General features: G+C 36.4%; 1 protein-coding gene across 2 annotated transcripts in view; it reads right to left on the bottom strand.

Annotated features, from left to right (window-relative positions):
• PRMT3 (protein arginine methyltransferase 3) overlaps window positions 1-13,472 on the bottom strand; it is a gene marked incomplete at both ends in the record, with an annotated part of 124,146 nt that overhangs the window by 93,740 nt on the left and 16,934 nt on the right. For both annotated transcript variants that reach the window (XM_080704827.1, XM_080704828.1), the window contains one exon: window positions 4,984-5,105. In XM_080704827.1, the coding sequence (XP_080560953.1) occupies window positions 4,984-5,105 (122 nt within the window). The remainder of the gene's footprint in view (window positions 1-4,983; window positions 5,106-13,472) is intronic.

Below are 13,472 nucleotides of genomic sequence, written 5' to 3'. Positions count from 1 at the left end.
GGCTTCAACCTGTGTGATCTTCCTCTCTCAGCCTCCCAATCGCTAGGATTACAAGCACGCGCCACCACACCCGACTTCCTATTTCAAAATAAAGAATAAAAAACAGGGCTGGGGGTGCAGCTCGGAGTAGAATGTCCCTGGGTTCTACCCCCAGTACCCCCACCAACACACACACAAACACAAAAACATAAATGATCATGATCTTTCCTAAGATTAGAACTTCTAAACCAGGTGTGGTGGTATAGCCTGTAAACCGAGTACTTGAGAGGATCACAGGTTTGAGTAGCCTAGGCAACACAGGAAGATCATGTTTCAAAACAAAGAAATTATAAGGGAGTGGGGGTACAGTTCAGAGGTAGAACTCCTGGGTTCAATCTAGTACCACATACACACACACACAGAACTATCCTACCATAATCTTACTATAAACAATTTTTGTTAATTCTTCTTTGAGATATTTGTTCGGATGGTGTAAGCACACAAATTGAGAACACTCTCTACAAAACTCCTAAATGATGATGATAATACTTAATAGCACACTGTAACAACTAGGAAAAAAAACTTTACTAAATTCTCCAATTTACTAAATTATAGAATTGTGTGTGTATATACATATATATAATTTCAACACAATTTGAGAATACATAAATATGCTTAATAGGAAAATCACAACCATAAACCATCTATGAAAAAAGTCAACATAATTTTTCTACCAACATTAAATTAGTATTTTTTAACAATAACCATAGTGAACATTCATTTACTATGTGTCAGGCAATACGCCAAAGTGATTTATATGTAAACCTTGCTTATAACTTATCTTACTCATAACTATGTGAAGTAGTTGTTATTATTTTTATTTGATTGTGAAACTGGGTTTTCCAACAGGTTGAATGAAATATAACCCAAGTTCAAAGTACTGGTTAAGTGGCAGAGCAAGAACTCCAACACATGCTTGACATAAAACTTTGCTTTTGATTACATTATCCTCATATATTATGGGATAGACCCAGAAAACATTGGAACATGTTATATAATCATATTTGAAATTTGTACTGATCAGAAAAGATCAACATAAATCAGTTTTAAGAGTGAAATGTAAATTTTTTTAATTAATTAATTTATTTATCAGCACTGGGGTTGGAAACCAGAGGCATTCTACTTATGAGCTACACCCCCAGTCCTATTTTTTTATTCTTCATTTTGAAACACGGCCTCACTGAGTTGCAAAGGGCTTCACTTGTAGCTGAGGCTGGCCACAATCCTGTGATCCTCCTGTCTCAGCCTCCCTCCCAAATGTTGGGATTACAAGAATGCGCCACCATGCCCAATTTATTTTTTTTTTAACTCTTTGAAAATAAACATTTATTTGAAAAAAAAAGTTCAAATATTTATGTTGTCCAGGTTTGAAGAAAGCAGATTTCTAACCACTGTTTCCTAGGCTTATACCCAAGCAAGATACATTTTTCTTTTTTTTTTTTTAATTTTATTTTATTGGTGCACTGTATTCATACATCATAGTGGGATACAAACTTTTGTAGACATACATGCACACATCGCCCAGTCAGCCCCCACCCGATCCCCACCCCATTCTCTCCCCATCCCTCCTTCCCATGCTTGGCTTAGTGGTTGACATCTAGTATTATAGCAATTTATCCAAAATTAAAAATGATAATCTCACATAACAGTTTCATTTGTCTGATACCAAGCGTTTGATGATTTAAAGATAGCATTTCAATATTTCTTTTTGCTTTCTTTCTTACTATAGCATATTTTTTTCTGTTTTTTTTAGGTGAAACTATCATATATTTATATATTTATTTTTCAGAAAAAAATCTATCCTAATATGGAATATGAATTCTAGATACCCAAAACGATCTTGAAAAAGAACAAAGCTAGCAGATATATATTTTCTGATTTCAAACCATATAAAGCTACAATAATTGAAACAGTGTAGTACTGTTCTAAAGGCAGATATATAGACCATTGGAGTTAAATACAAGCCTAGAGCTAAATTCTTCCCTATATTGTCAAGTTATTTTTGACAAGGTTTCCACGAACATTTGGTGGTGGAAATAATAATCTTTTAACTAAATATTGTTGAAAAATAATAATTACATGGAAAAGAATAAAATTGGACGCTTACCTAATCCCATATACAAGTATTAACTCAAAATAGATAAAAGACCTAAATATAAATCTTAAGACTATAAACTTTTAGGAGAAAATCTGGGTCATAAAACCTCACAACATTGAAATTGGCAGTGATTTCTTGGATATGATTTCAATGGCACAGGCAACAGAAGAGTATACAAACTCCCTAAAAAATAAAAGAAAATATTGTATATCCAAAGACAATGTAAACAGAGTTAAAAGTTACTAATAGAATTGGATAAAATATTTCCAAATGCTATATCTGAAGGTATATTAATATTCCAACTAGAAATCCTAAAAATTAACAACTATAAAGGCAAACAATACAACTTAGAGATAGGTAAAAGACTAACATAAATAATGAATCTCCACAGATAACCAATCTTAGTTGTCTGTTGGATGGAAACTCTTGTTTCTCTGGTTCTGGTGAGTGTTACCTATTTCTTCTTTGTAGTTAATCTCTTTGAGTATTTTCTCTAGCTCTGGTTTTGAAGACATAAATTCCTTCAGTTTCTGTTTGTCATGGAAGCTTCTTATTTCTCCATCTAATTTGATAGAAAGTTTTGCTGGATAGGAAATTTTTGGCTGGAAGTTGTTTTCTTTCAGAGTTTGGAATATGTTACTCCAAGCCCTTCTGGCTCTCATGACTTGGTTTGGGAAGTCTGGAGTGATTCTAATTGGTTTGCCTCTGAATGTCACTTGGCCCTTGTTTTTGTTGCCTTTAAGATTCTCTGCTTGGCTTCCACATTGGTCATTTTGACAATTATATGGCGTGGGGATCCTCTTCTCCAATCCTGTCTAAAGGGAGTTCTATAAGTTTCCTGGATCTGTGTATCGACCTCTTGCTCTATATTTGGAAAATTTTCTGCTATTACTTCCTTGAAGAGATTGCTGTTCCCTTTGGTATCACTTTCTTTTCCCTCCTCTATTCCAATTATTCTTAGGTTAGCTCTCTTAAGATGGGCCCATATTTCTTCAATGTCAGATTCCTGCTGTTGGATATTTTTTTCTAGATTAGAAACTATGCATTCATTTTTGGATTGCTCATCTAAGGGCGAGATTCTGTTCTCCATGTGGTCTAATCGGTTGTTTGTGCTTTGAATTGAGGCCTTTACTTCATTAATTGCATCCTTTATCTCTTTTTGGCTCTCTCTGAGTTCTTTTCGAAGCACCTCTATTATTTCTACAGTTATTTTCCTGATTTGATCTTCTAGAAATCTCTGATTTTCTGTTTTATCAGGTTCTGATGTTGTGGGGTTGTGCACATTCATTACTCCAGTGTTATTCCTCTTTCCCATGATTTCGGAGGTTTGTGCCTTCTCTGGGTTCTTCCCTTGGGTCACTATGGCTTCACTTAAGGTGCTCTGGATCTTGAGTCTGTATTATCTCAGACCCCACTACTCCTTTACTGGGTTGTATCACAGAGTCTCCGACCCAGGGAGTCGATAGAGGCTGCTTTAAACTATGGGGGGTGCCAGGTTGCACGTTCTCCTATGGTGTGATATCTCTGCCACCACCACTCCCTCACTGGGTCAAGTCCCAGGAGGCCCAATACTGCGATTTCTCCTCTGTGGCCCGCAATTTGACTCACTGTTCTTGAGTACGCAGATGTAGCTGTACTGGACTCGGTGAATTCACTGCTGCTGCCGCCGCCGGTGGCAATATGGCGCCTCTGCCACGCCCTCGGCCATGAGGCTGGCGTATTTTTTCTTCTCTGGTTTTGATTTCCACTCTGAATCCCTGCAGCGTGTGCTGAGCTCAGCCACTGGGAGCTTTAAATGCTGTCTGCGCCGAAAGATCCCGACTGGCTGTTCCGCAGCGGCTCACCTGGCTTGCTGTAGCCGTCCGCTGAGTTCGCCGCTGCCGCCGGCAGTATGGCGCTGCTTCCGCGTCCTCGGGCTCGTGTGTCTCCTCTGTGGCCCTGAGCTCTGTTCTCAGTCCGCTTTCTCTCTGGAGCCTGGTGGTTTTTTTTGTTTTTCTGGTGATGGTGTTTTCTGGCTATGAAAGGCGCTCTTTTTGTGGTAATGGAGATTGGTTGTTAGCGGGACTCTTAAGCCCCGCTTTTCTCCCACCATGCCCAATTTAAAAGTAAAATGTAAATTCAAGTGGAAGAACAATTTTGTGGCATGCATGTCACTATCAGTAAGAACTACATTACATGAGACTACAAAGGACCAAAGTATAAAAGTAAATGGGAGAACAATCTAAAAATTATTATGAAACCTCCTACTAATTACTTATTCTGGAAATTACTGCTAAGTTTCAAGCAGAAGGAACTTTGTTAAGCACAGAGCTAAAGAAACCTAGTTGTATAAGCAGTATTTCAAATAAAGACCTTATTAGAAATATAAATCAATCATAAAATCAATTAAGTCTTAGGAAATAAACTAAATCTACTTTGCCATACTTTCAGTCATTCTAAAATTGACTTACTATAAAAGATGTCATAAAAAGTAATCATAGTCTTTAGTGGCACAGGTATATGCTAAATAAAGTATCAGTGACATAAACAGTTTTGTAGAGACCTGTCACTATCATTCTAAATATCATCAGTTTGTAATTTTATTAGAATTAGCATATTTATGGCCATAACTGGAAAACAAGAAAACTATATAAAAATAATTCTTATTAGTGAGAACTGTGGAAAGATCACTCAGCATCTGTTCAAACAGATCTAGCTCAATCAAATTAAAATCATTTTATTCTGGATTGGATTTTTACTAAAAGATGTATGTCTCGAGACTGTTTGGATAGCTAAAGATGAGAAAACCAGTTAAATTACTGTACAATTTTAAATAACTTTAAATCAAGCCTTAAAAATGCATCTACCTTATGATATCCATTGCCTGGTAAAGTATTTCAGACTGATCAACTCCAAGAACTTTCTTTGCCCCGGCTTTAGCAGCAAACATAGAGAGAATTCCAGTTCCACATCCAACATCCAATACTACCTAGTATAATAAAAACAAAACAGATTTTATCAAAAAGGTCTTCTATTTTAAATTCTATTCATATAACCATGGTGTTTCAAGTTAGATTATAATACAAATTTTAAACTTTGCTGATCAAATATAATAATTTCTACTTACTTAGGGAAACTGAATATATTATTACTAAGAGTTGTTTTAACTTAGTAACAGTAAGTAGGCATAGTCTATTGCAATTAGAACATTGCTAAACTTAATAAATGTTTAATATAAAACAATTTCTATTAACTTCTGAATAGGAATTGTATTTAATTTCCCTATTGTCCATAGTTCTAAATGAAGCTCAGTAATTCTTTTTTTTTTTTTTTGGTGATACTGGGGTTCCTGGAAAACCTTCTACCTCCAGGCTACACTCCCAGACCCATTTTTATATTTTTATTTGGAAACAGGGTCTCTTAAGCCAGCGCGGCTGGCTTCGAACCTGCGCGATCCTCCCGTCTCCGCCTCCCAAGCGCGGGGATTACAAGCGTGCGCCACCATGCCCGGTGAGGCTCAGTAATTCTAAATGTTAACAGAAGTAAACTTTTTTTCAAGTTCGAGTGGAAGGAATTAAACAGTCTGATCCAATACAACTTAATGGTAACGAATGAATTAAGTATGCAGAAAATAACCCTATTTCCTCTACTCTCAAATTAAGTATTTGGCCTAGTTTAACAATGCAAGTACGATAAAAAACAAAACAGCCCCCAGAATTTGTTAGAAACAACACATAATTATTAATGAACAAAAAGCATTCAGATGTATAAAGTTTAAGATGGCATTGAAAGTAAGCAGGAAGTAATCATTTGTAAATCAAGAATTTCATGTTTTTCCTGGAAGGTATATAGTGAAACCTGCTCAGTTCACAGTAAAATTAAAAGAAGTCATCAAGGAAATACATTAAGTAAACTAGTCTGGGAAGTCACTGACAACTGTCGTGCTCTAAATCTTTCACTACCATAGCCTAAGAAAATCCTATATACTTATCCCCAATACAAAATTATTCCAGTGTCCTTCTACTTTAAAAATACAGTAAGCATTACTAAATACCAAGCACTAGTTTTTGTGCTGTGTTGCACAAACAAGATCAATTTCCTGTCTTAATGGTGCATAGAATCCTGTTGGAGAAACAGACAATGGATAAACAAAAAAAATATAAAATGTCAGGTAGCAGGGTTATTAAGCAAAATTGAGTAGAGGGAGGTTAGAGTGGAGAAAAGATACAACCTTTTAAGATTTTAGATTGGTCTGAGAATACTCCTTTGATACTTTTGAGTAGAAAACTGGTTGACTTAAAGGAGCATGCCATGCAAAGATCTGGAGAAACACATGTAGCCACTGGAAGATACTTAATGCAAGGCACAAGACCTCAGGCAAAGCAAGGTGGCCAGCGTGGCTAAGGTGGGTGAGAAAGAAGTCACTTGGAGGCGAGATCAGGGTAAGCCAGGGGCAAGTCACATGGAGCTCTGGATTTTTATTCTAATGGGAAACTACCATAAGAAAATAAAACTGTAAGTAAGAATCAATGATACTAACCAATTAGTTAATTTTTTTTCATTAGGTAAAACATCACAAGTTTAACATCAAAAGTTAAAAGTTTAAATGTCAAAAGGTATATTTCTTATCTTCTAAGAATTTTCTGCATATTACAATCCACTACAAGCTGTTCCTTTCTATTTTCACACAAATAACAACATATTAATACTCACTGTGGTACACACTGCTATTATTTTTAATTTAGCAATGTAATTTGGAGGTATTTCCACTTCAGTTTATAGAGCTCCCTTTTTTTACACCACTATATAGATGTCCATTTTAAGGCTATACCATAATGTGCAGATCCTGTTCTGTACTGATGAAGATTCAAGTAGTTTCTGAAATTTTACTATTATGATAAGTGCTATGAATAACCTCATATCTGGACTCATTCATATTAAATATGTAAACCTAGAGAATATATACCTAGATGATAAAGCACTGGGTCAAAGAGAATATACATATTCACAATTCTGCTAAGCTGGCCATGGTGGTATGTAATCCCAATACTTGGGAGGCTGAGATAGGATTTTAGGCTTGAGGACCACAGCCTTGACAAACTAGGAAGACCCTCAGCACTTGGTGAGACCCTGTTTCAAAAATATAAAGGAGTGGGGGATAGTATGGAGGTAGAATGTCCCTGTTCAACTCCCAGTGCCCCAAATCTGCTGGAGATAACCAAATTGACCTGCATGGGGCAGTTCAACTCTTGAAAACGCCAATAAGGAACACGTAAGTACCTCATAAGCAAGCCTAGCTTATGGAGTAAACTAACTTTTGGATGTCTGAGAATCTGGCAATCAAAGTAATGATATTCTGGTCTAGTATTAATATGTATTTCTCTCACCAAGAAGTTTATCATCAATCTATATGTGGAAGAGCCATTCATATTTTCCCCCCGAGTTGCTTGATTTTTTCTTATTGGTATAATCAAGTCTTATCAAATAAGAGTTCTTGAAGACAGAGGGTATAGCTGAGTGGTAGAGTATGTACTAGCATACATGAGGCCCAGGGTTCGATCAATCGCACCAACACACACACACACACACACGCCCTGTATAAATAAAAATATTAACTTTTTTCTTTATTGGTATTAGGGATTGAACCCAGGGGCATTCTACTTCTAAGCTACCTTGGGCCTTTTTAGTTCTTACTCTGAAACAGGGGTCCATAAAGTTGCTGAGGCTGGCCTCAAACCTGTAATCCTATCTCAGCCTCCCAAGTACTTGGTTTACAGGAGTATACTACTTCATCTGTAAAACATGAACTCTTTCTAATATGATTTGGCAATGATTTCTCTCGGCATATTTTTGTCTTCTGGTTCTGTTTACAATGATTTTTGCTATGCAACTAGTTGTTGCAGAAATTCTTTAAATTTGTTTTGTGGCTTCTCAATTTTGATCACAATTGGATAAGCCTTCCTCAGAGCCTGCACTATTTCACCTTCACATATTCTTTCTAGTTCATTTATGATTTCATTAATACAGTTTGCTTTACCACCATGGTATACACTAAAAGGCATGGCTCCAACTGCCCTTCTGTAGATATTTAGTCCCAATGTCAGCTATGAAATGGTCTGTTTTCTTTTAATGTGAATGTGTCCTTAACATTCACTAAAATTCTTGTGTATATTTGGGTTTATTTTTGGATTTTAAATCTGCTCTGCTAGTCTACATATTAATACATCAGTAATTAGTTATAACACTTTAGAGGATGTTTTCATATATAGTAAGGCTGGCAAACCTTATTTCAATTTTTTCCCCAGTATTTTCAGAAAATTTTTGTTTCTTTTCTACATAAACAAGAGAATTGTTTCTCTAGGTTTAAAAAAGATCTTAGTATATTCATGTGGATTGAGTTAAAATTAACTTAGGGAAAGTGAAAAATTCGAGTTTATTAAAAACTCACTTTTTAAAAATCATGTATTATGTGTTATGTATTTTTTTTTTTTTTTTTTTTTTGGTGGTACTGGGGTTCCTGGAAACCCTCGTACCTCCAGGCTACACTCCCAGACCTATTTTTTAAAAATATTTTTATTTGGAAACAGGGTCTGTTAAGCCAGTGCGGCTGGCTTCGAACCTGCACAATCCTCCTGTCCCCACCTCCCAAGCGTGGGGATTACAAGCGTGCGCCACCACGCCCGACTTGTGTTATGTCTTTTTAAAAAAAATGAATCATTTTCTCTTTCTTCTTCTTTTTTATTTTTATTTTTTATTTATTTATTTATTTTTTTTTGGGGTGGTACTGGGGTTCCTGGAAGCCCTTCTACCTCCGGTCTACACTCCCAGACCTATTTTTACATTTTTATTTGGAAACAGGGTCTCCTAAGCCAGCGCGCGGGGCTAGCTTCGAACCTGCGCGATCCTCCTGTTTCTGCCTCCCAAGCGCGGGGATTACAAGCGTGCGCCACCACGCCCGGCTTCTTTTTTATTTTTGTTACAAAAATTGAACTCAGGGACATTTTTACCTCCAAGTGAAACAAACCCTCGGCTCTTTTTATTTTGAAACAGTCTCACTAAGTTGTTGAGGCTGGCCTTTATTCTAAAATCCTCCTGTCTCAACCTCCCAAGTACTGGAATTATAGGGGAGTGCCACCATGCCTGGCTTAATGTCTTTTTCATATATCCTATCATGCATATTACTAGTTGTTGCTATACTTTATCATCTTCTTGTAAGTGTGTGTGTGTGTGTGTGTGTGTGTGTGTGTGTGTGTGTGTGTTACTGAGGATTGAACCCAGCAGTCTGCCTCTGAGCTTGTTCTATTTTTTTATTTTGAAACAGGATCTCACTAAGTTGCAAGAGGGCCTCGCTAAGTTGTTGAGGCTCACCACAAACCTGTGATCCTCTTGTCTCAAAGTCTCCCATGTATTAAGATTACAGGTGCTCATCATCTGCCCAACTTGAGCTCTATCTTCTATATTATTTACTACTAGAGGTAGAGTCTTTCCTTCCATTATACCCTCAAATATAATTTATTAGAATTGACTCCATAGGAGAAATCTGAACAATCTAACTTCTACCAAATGCCAGAAGGCTACCACATTGTGCTTCCTATCTTTTATCCAGATGGTGTCCTAGTAGGAATTTGTGTTCTGCCCACATGGTCCATCTGGTGAGTCAGCATATTTTACCATAATTACTTTTATAACTATTAAGGATTTTTTAAAGATGTAATCTCTACAAGATCATTTCAAACAAAATAAAAAATTTCAAGTCCAAAAATAATTAATCCCAACAGTAAACAAACAGAACATATAGATATACAGAATGGTTTTAGTATGTCAGCCTGGAATATTATATACCATGAAGTGATAATAAAATAAAAATATATATACAATAGAATAGTATATCATAAGTTCCTAAAAACTCTCATTGAGTGGATTTTGGGGGAAATTATAGGGAGAGGTTCTAGATATTGAACCCAAAGCCTTGTTCAAAAATTGAAATAAATATAAGAAGGACATGGTAATGCAAGCTTGTAATCCCAGTACTTGGGAGACTGAGACAGGAGGATTGTAGGTTCAAAGCCATCCTCAGCAACTTAGTAAAGCCCTCCACAATTTAGTGAGACCTTGTTTCCAAAAAAGAAGTAAAATCAACCTGGAGGTATAACTTGGAGGTAGAATGCCTTTGGACTTCATCTCCAGAATAAAAAATAAATTAAAAAAAGAAAATACAAAATAAAAATAAAAGTCTGGCATGGAATCCAGAAATTTGGTAATTCAGTGCTTTGGGAAAGGTATTTGGGAAGATCAATATCCATATACGATGATGAAAAGATGAGATGTAAGCATCAACACCACCAAGAGTTACAGAGTATACCCTTTTTAACCACAAGAGTCCACTGCTGAGGATTTTAAATTACATTAATGATGGAGGACATGGACAAAGCCTGAGGAACAGAAGGGTCCGAAAGAGTTAAAGGAGATTCCACGAAAGGTCGAATTCTCCAAAACTCTTTCGGAACCTTCCATTCCTCAGGCTTTGTCCATGTCCTCCATCACATTATCATATACAAAAATATCTAAGCTGGGATTGATGGTACACATTTGTAATCCCAGCACTTGGGAGGCTGAAACAGAAGGATCAGGGTTTGCAGCCAGCCTCAGCTACTTAGTGAGGACCTTTGCAACTCAGTGAGACCCTGTTTCAAAGAAATAATAATAATAAAAATATAGGGCTGGGGGTGTCGCTTGGAGGTAAATGCCCCTGGGTTCTATTCCCAGTACATTAAAAAAAAAAAAGATATTTAACATCACCGATCATTAGGAAGATATAAATTAAAACTACAATGAGATACTACCTCACATTCATTAGGATGGCTACTATAAATTAAACACACACAGAAACAAAAAATAAGTATTGGCAAGAATGTAGAATAACTGTAACCTTTGGGTGGGAATATACAATGGCATTCCCTAGGTGAAAAACATCATAGCAGTTGCTATGGTTAGACAGAGAATGGTTAGACTGAGCCATGAGGATTGTAGGTTCAAAGCCAGCCTCAGCAACTTAGTGAAGCCCTCCACAATTTAGTGAGACTTTGTTTCCAAAAAAGAAGTAAAATCAACCTGGAGGTATAACTTGGAGGTAGAATGCCTTTGGGCATAAACTGGTGTTTGGAGTTGATGCAACTGAGCCATGAGGATTGTAATCTCAGCAACCTTTAGCTCAGGGTGGCAGCCTGAGCTGGTAGGGTGACTGGAGAAGGTGGATTCCTAGGGCTACATACTTGTGGGTTATATCTGGTTCCTCTTCCCTCCGTGCTGCTTGCCCCCGCCCCCCTTCTTTCTTGTTCTGACTACCATGATGTGAGGGGCACGGCCCATATACTCTTCCTCTCTGCACCCTGAATCCATGGTCCCTACATCACATGGACTGAACTGTGAACAAATAAATCTTCCTTCCTCTAAGTAACATGGTCAAGTCTTTATATCTGAAAATGCTAACAAACAGAACAATTTACTTCAAGGGATTACAAATAAATAAATAAATAAATAAATAAATGAATGAATTATAATGATTCAACAATTCCAAGTCTGGGTACATAACTCAAAAAGATTGAAAGGAGGGTCACAGAAGAGATATGTATGTATAGATGGATGGATAGATGTATGCTATGTAGATGGTACTAGGGATTGAACCCAGGGGCATTTTACCTCCAAGATAGACCCACAGACTATTTTATTCTTTATTTTAAAACATGGTCTTACTAAGTTGTAGAGTGCCTCACAAGTTGCTGAGGCTGGCCTTGAACCTGTGATCCTCCTGTCTCAAACTCTCAAGTAATGAGACTACAAGAATGAGCCACCAAGTCTAGCAGATGAGATATTTAAACACTTACACTATAGTGGCACTTATGTTATAGTGGCTAAAATGTGAAAGTAAGCAAATGTCCACAGATAGGTGAGTGGATAATGTGGTATATAAATACAATGGAATAGTATTAAGCCATAAACAGAAGTGAAGCTGGGCATGGTGGCACACACATGTAATCCCAAGTGCTTGGGAAGCTGAACAGGAGAGTCACAGGCTCAAGGACAGCTTTAGCACCCTAGAAAGATTCTCAACAACCTAGCAGATCCCATTTCAAAACAAAAAAAATAAAGAGGGGTGGGGTGAAACTCAGAGATAGAATGCCCCTCGGTTCAATCCTCAGTAACAAAAAAAGGGAATGAAATTCTGATACATGCTACAAGAGGACCTTAAAGCCATTATGCTAAGTGAAATAAGCCAGTCTCAAAGAGACCAATACTATATGGTTTACTTTTGTGAGACACACAAAACAGTCAAAATTAAAGGGACAGAAAGAATGGTGATATGTAAGGGTTAGAGGAAGAAAGTGGAAATCATAGTTTAATGGGACAGTTTCATTTCTACATGATGAAAGCCTTCTGGAGACGCACTGGTGATGGCTACAGGACATTTTAATATATTAATGCAAGTGAACAGTATACTTAAGAATGGTTAAGATGGCAAATTTTAAGTCGTGCTATTATGACAAAAAAATTGGGAGAAAATGTTAACAAGGAATGAGTTCCATAAGAAAATGGTGAGTGAATGAAGAATTTAGACGTTATAGGAATATATATAATATATATATATATATGTATGTATATATATGTGTGTTTATATATATGTGTATATATATATATATATATATGCTTACACATATATACAAACATGTGTGTGCTCACACACTCATACAATTCTTATTAAATCATCATTTTTCAAATGAGGAATGTGAGCTTCAAAGAAGAAAAATAAACATAACCAAGGTCATACACCTGATAAATTAGCGATAATATTCAAGCAGGATGATCTGCTTCTAAAGCCTGTTTTAATTATATTTTAAGTTGTAAACCTTGACAGGATCAAAGAAAGAAGTGGAAATAACAAATTAATATTATTATTATTTTTAAAAATGAAATAAATTGTAGTATTTTTTCTAATAAAAAACAAAATAAAAACATGAACCAATTATAACTGTAGATAATAATTAGAAGCATAAAAAGGCACCTAACTGGGAATTTCTTCAATGAACTACAAATAGAAATTAATTATGAGTAGAACACAATTAAATGCCACCCAAAGTTAAATTAATCTGAGATACCATATGGCCTCCACAGGAGCTAGTGAATTGAAATAACATCAAGAAAGGAAAGAAGAGAAGGAGGCAGAGAGAAAGGAAGGAAGGAAACATTTTTTCAATATAATCACAGTTTTGAAAAATAAAGCTCTGCTATGTACTATAATGTGATATATGAGCTGGTGATTGAACCAGAGGCATTCCTGCTCTGAGCTACACCCCTAGCC

Source organism: Muscardinus avellanarius, assembly GCF_963383645.1.
Source record: "Muscardinus avellanarius genome assembly, chromosome: 1".
Lineage (NCBI taxonomy): Eukaryota > Metazoa > Chordata > Mammalia > Rodentia > Gliridae > Muscardinus > Muscardinus avellanarius.
This window is presented reverse-complemented; position numbering and strand designations above follow the sequence as displayed.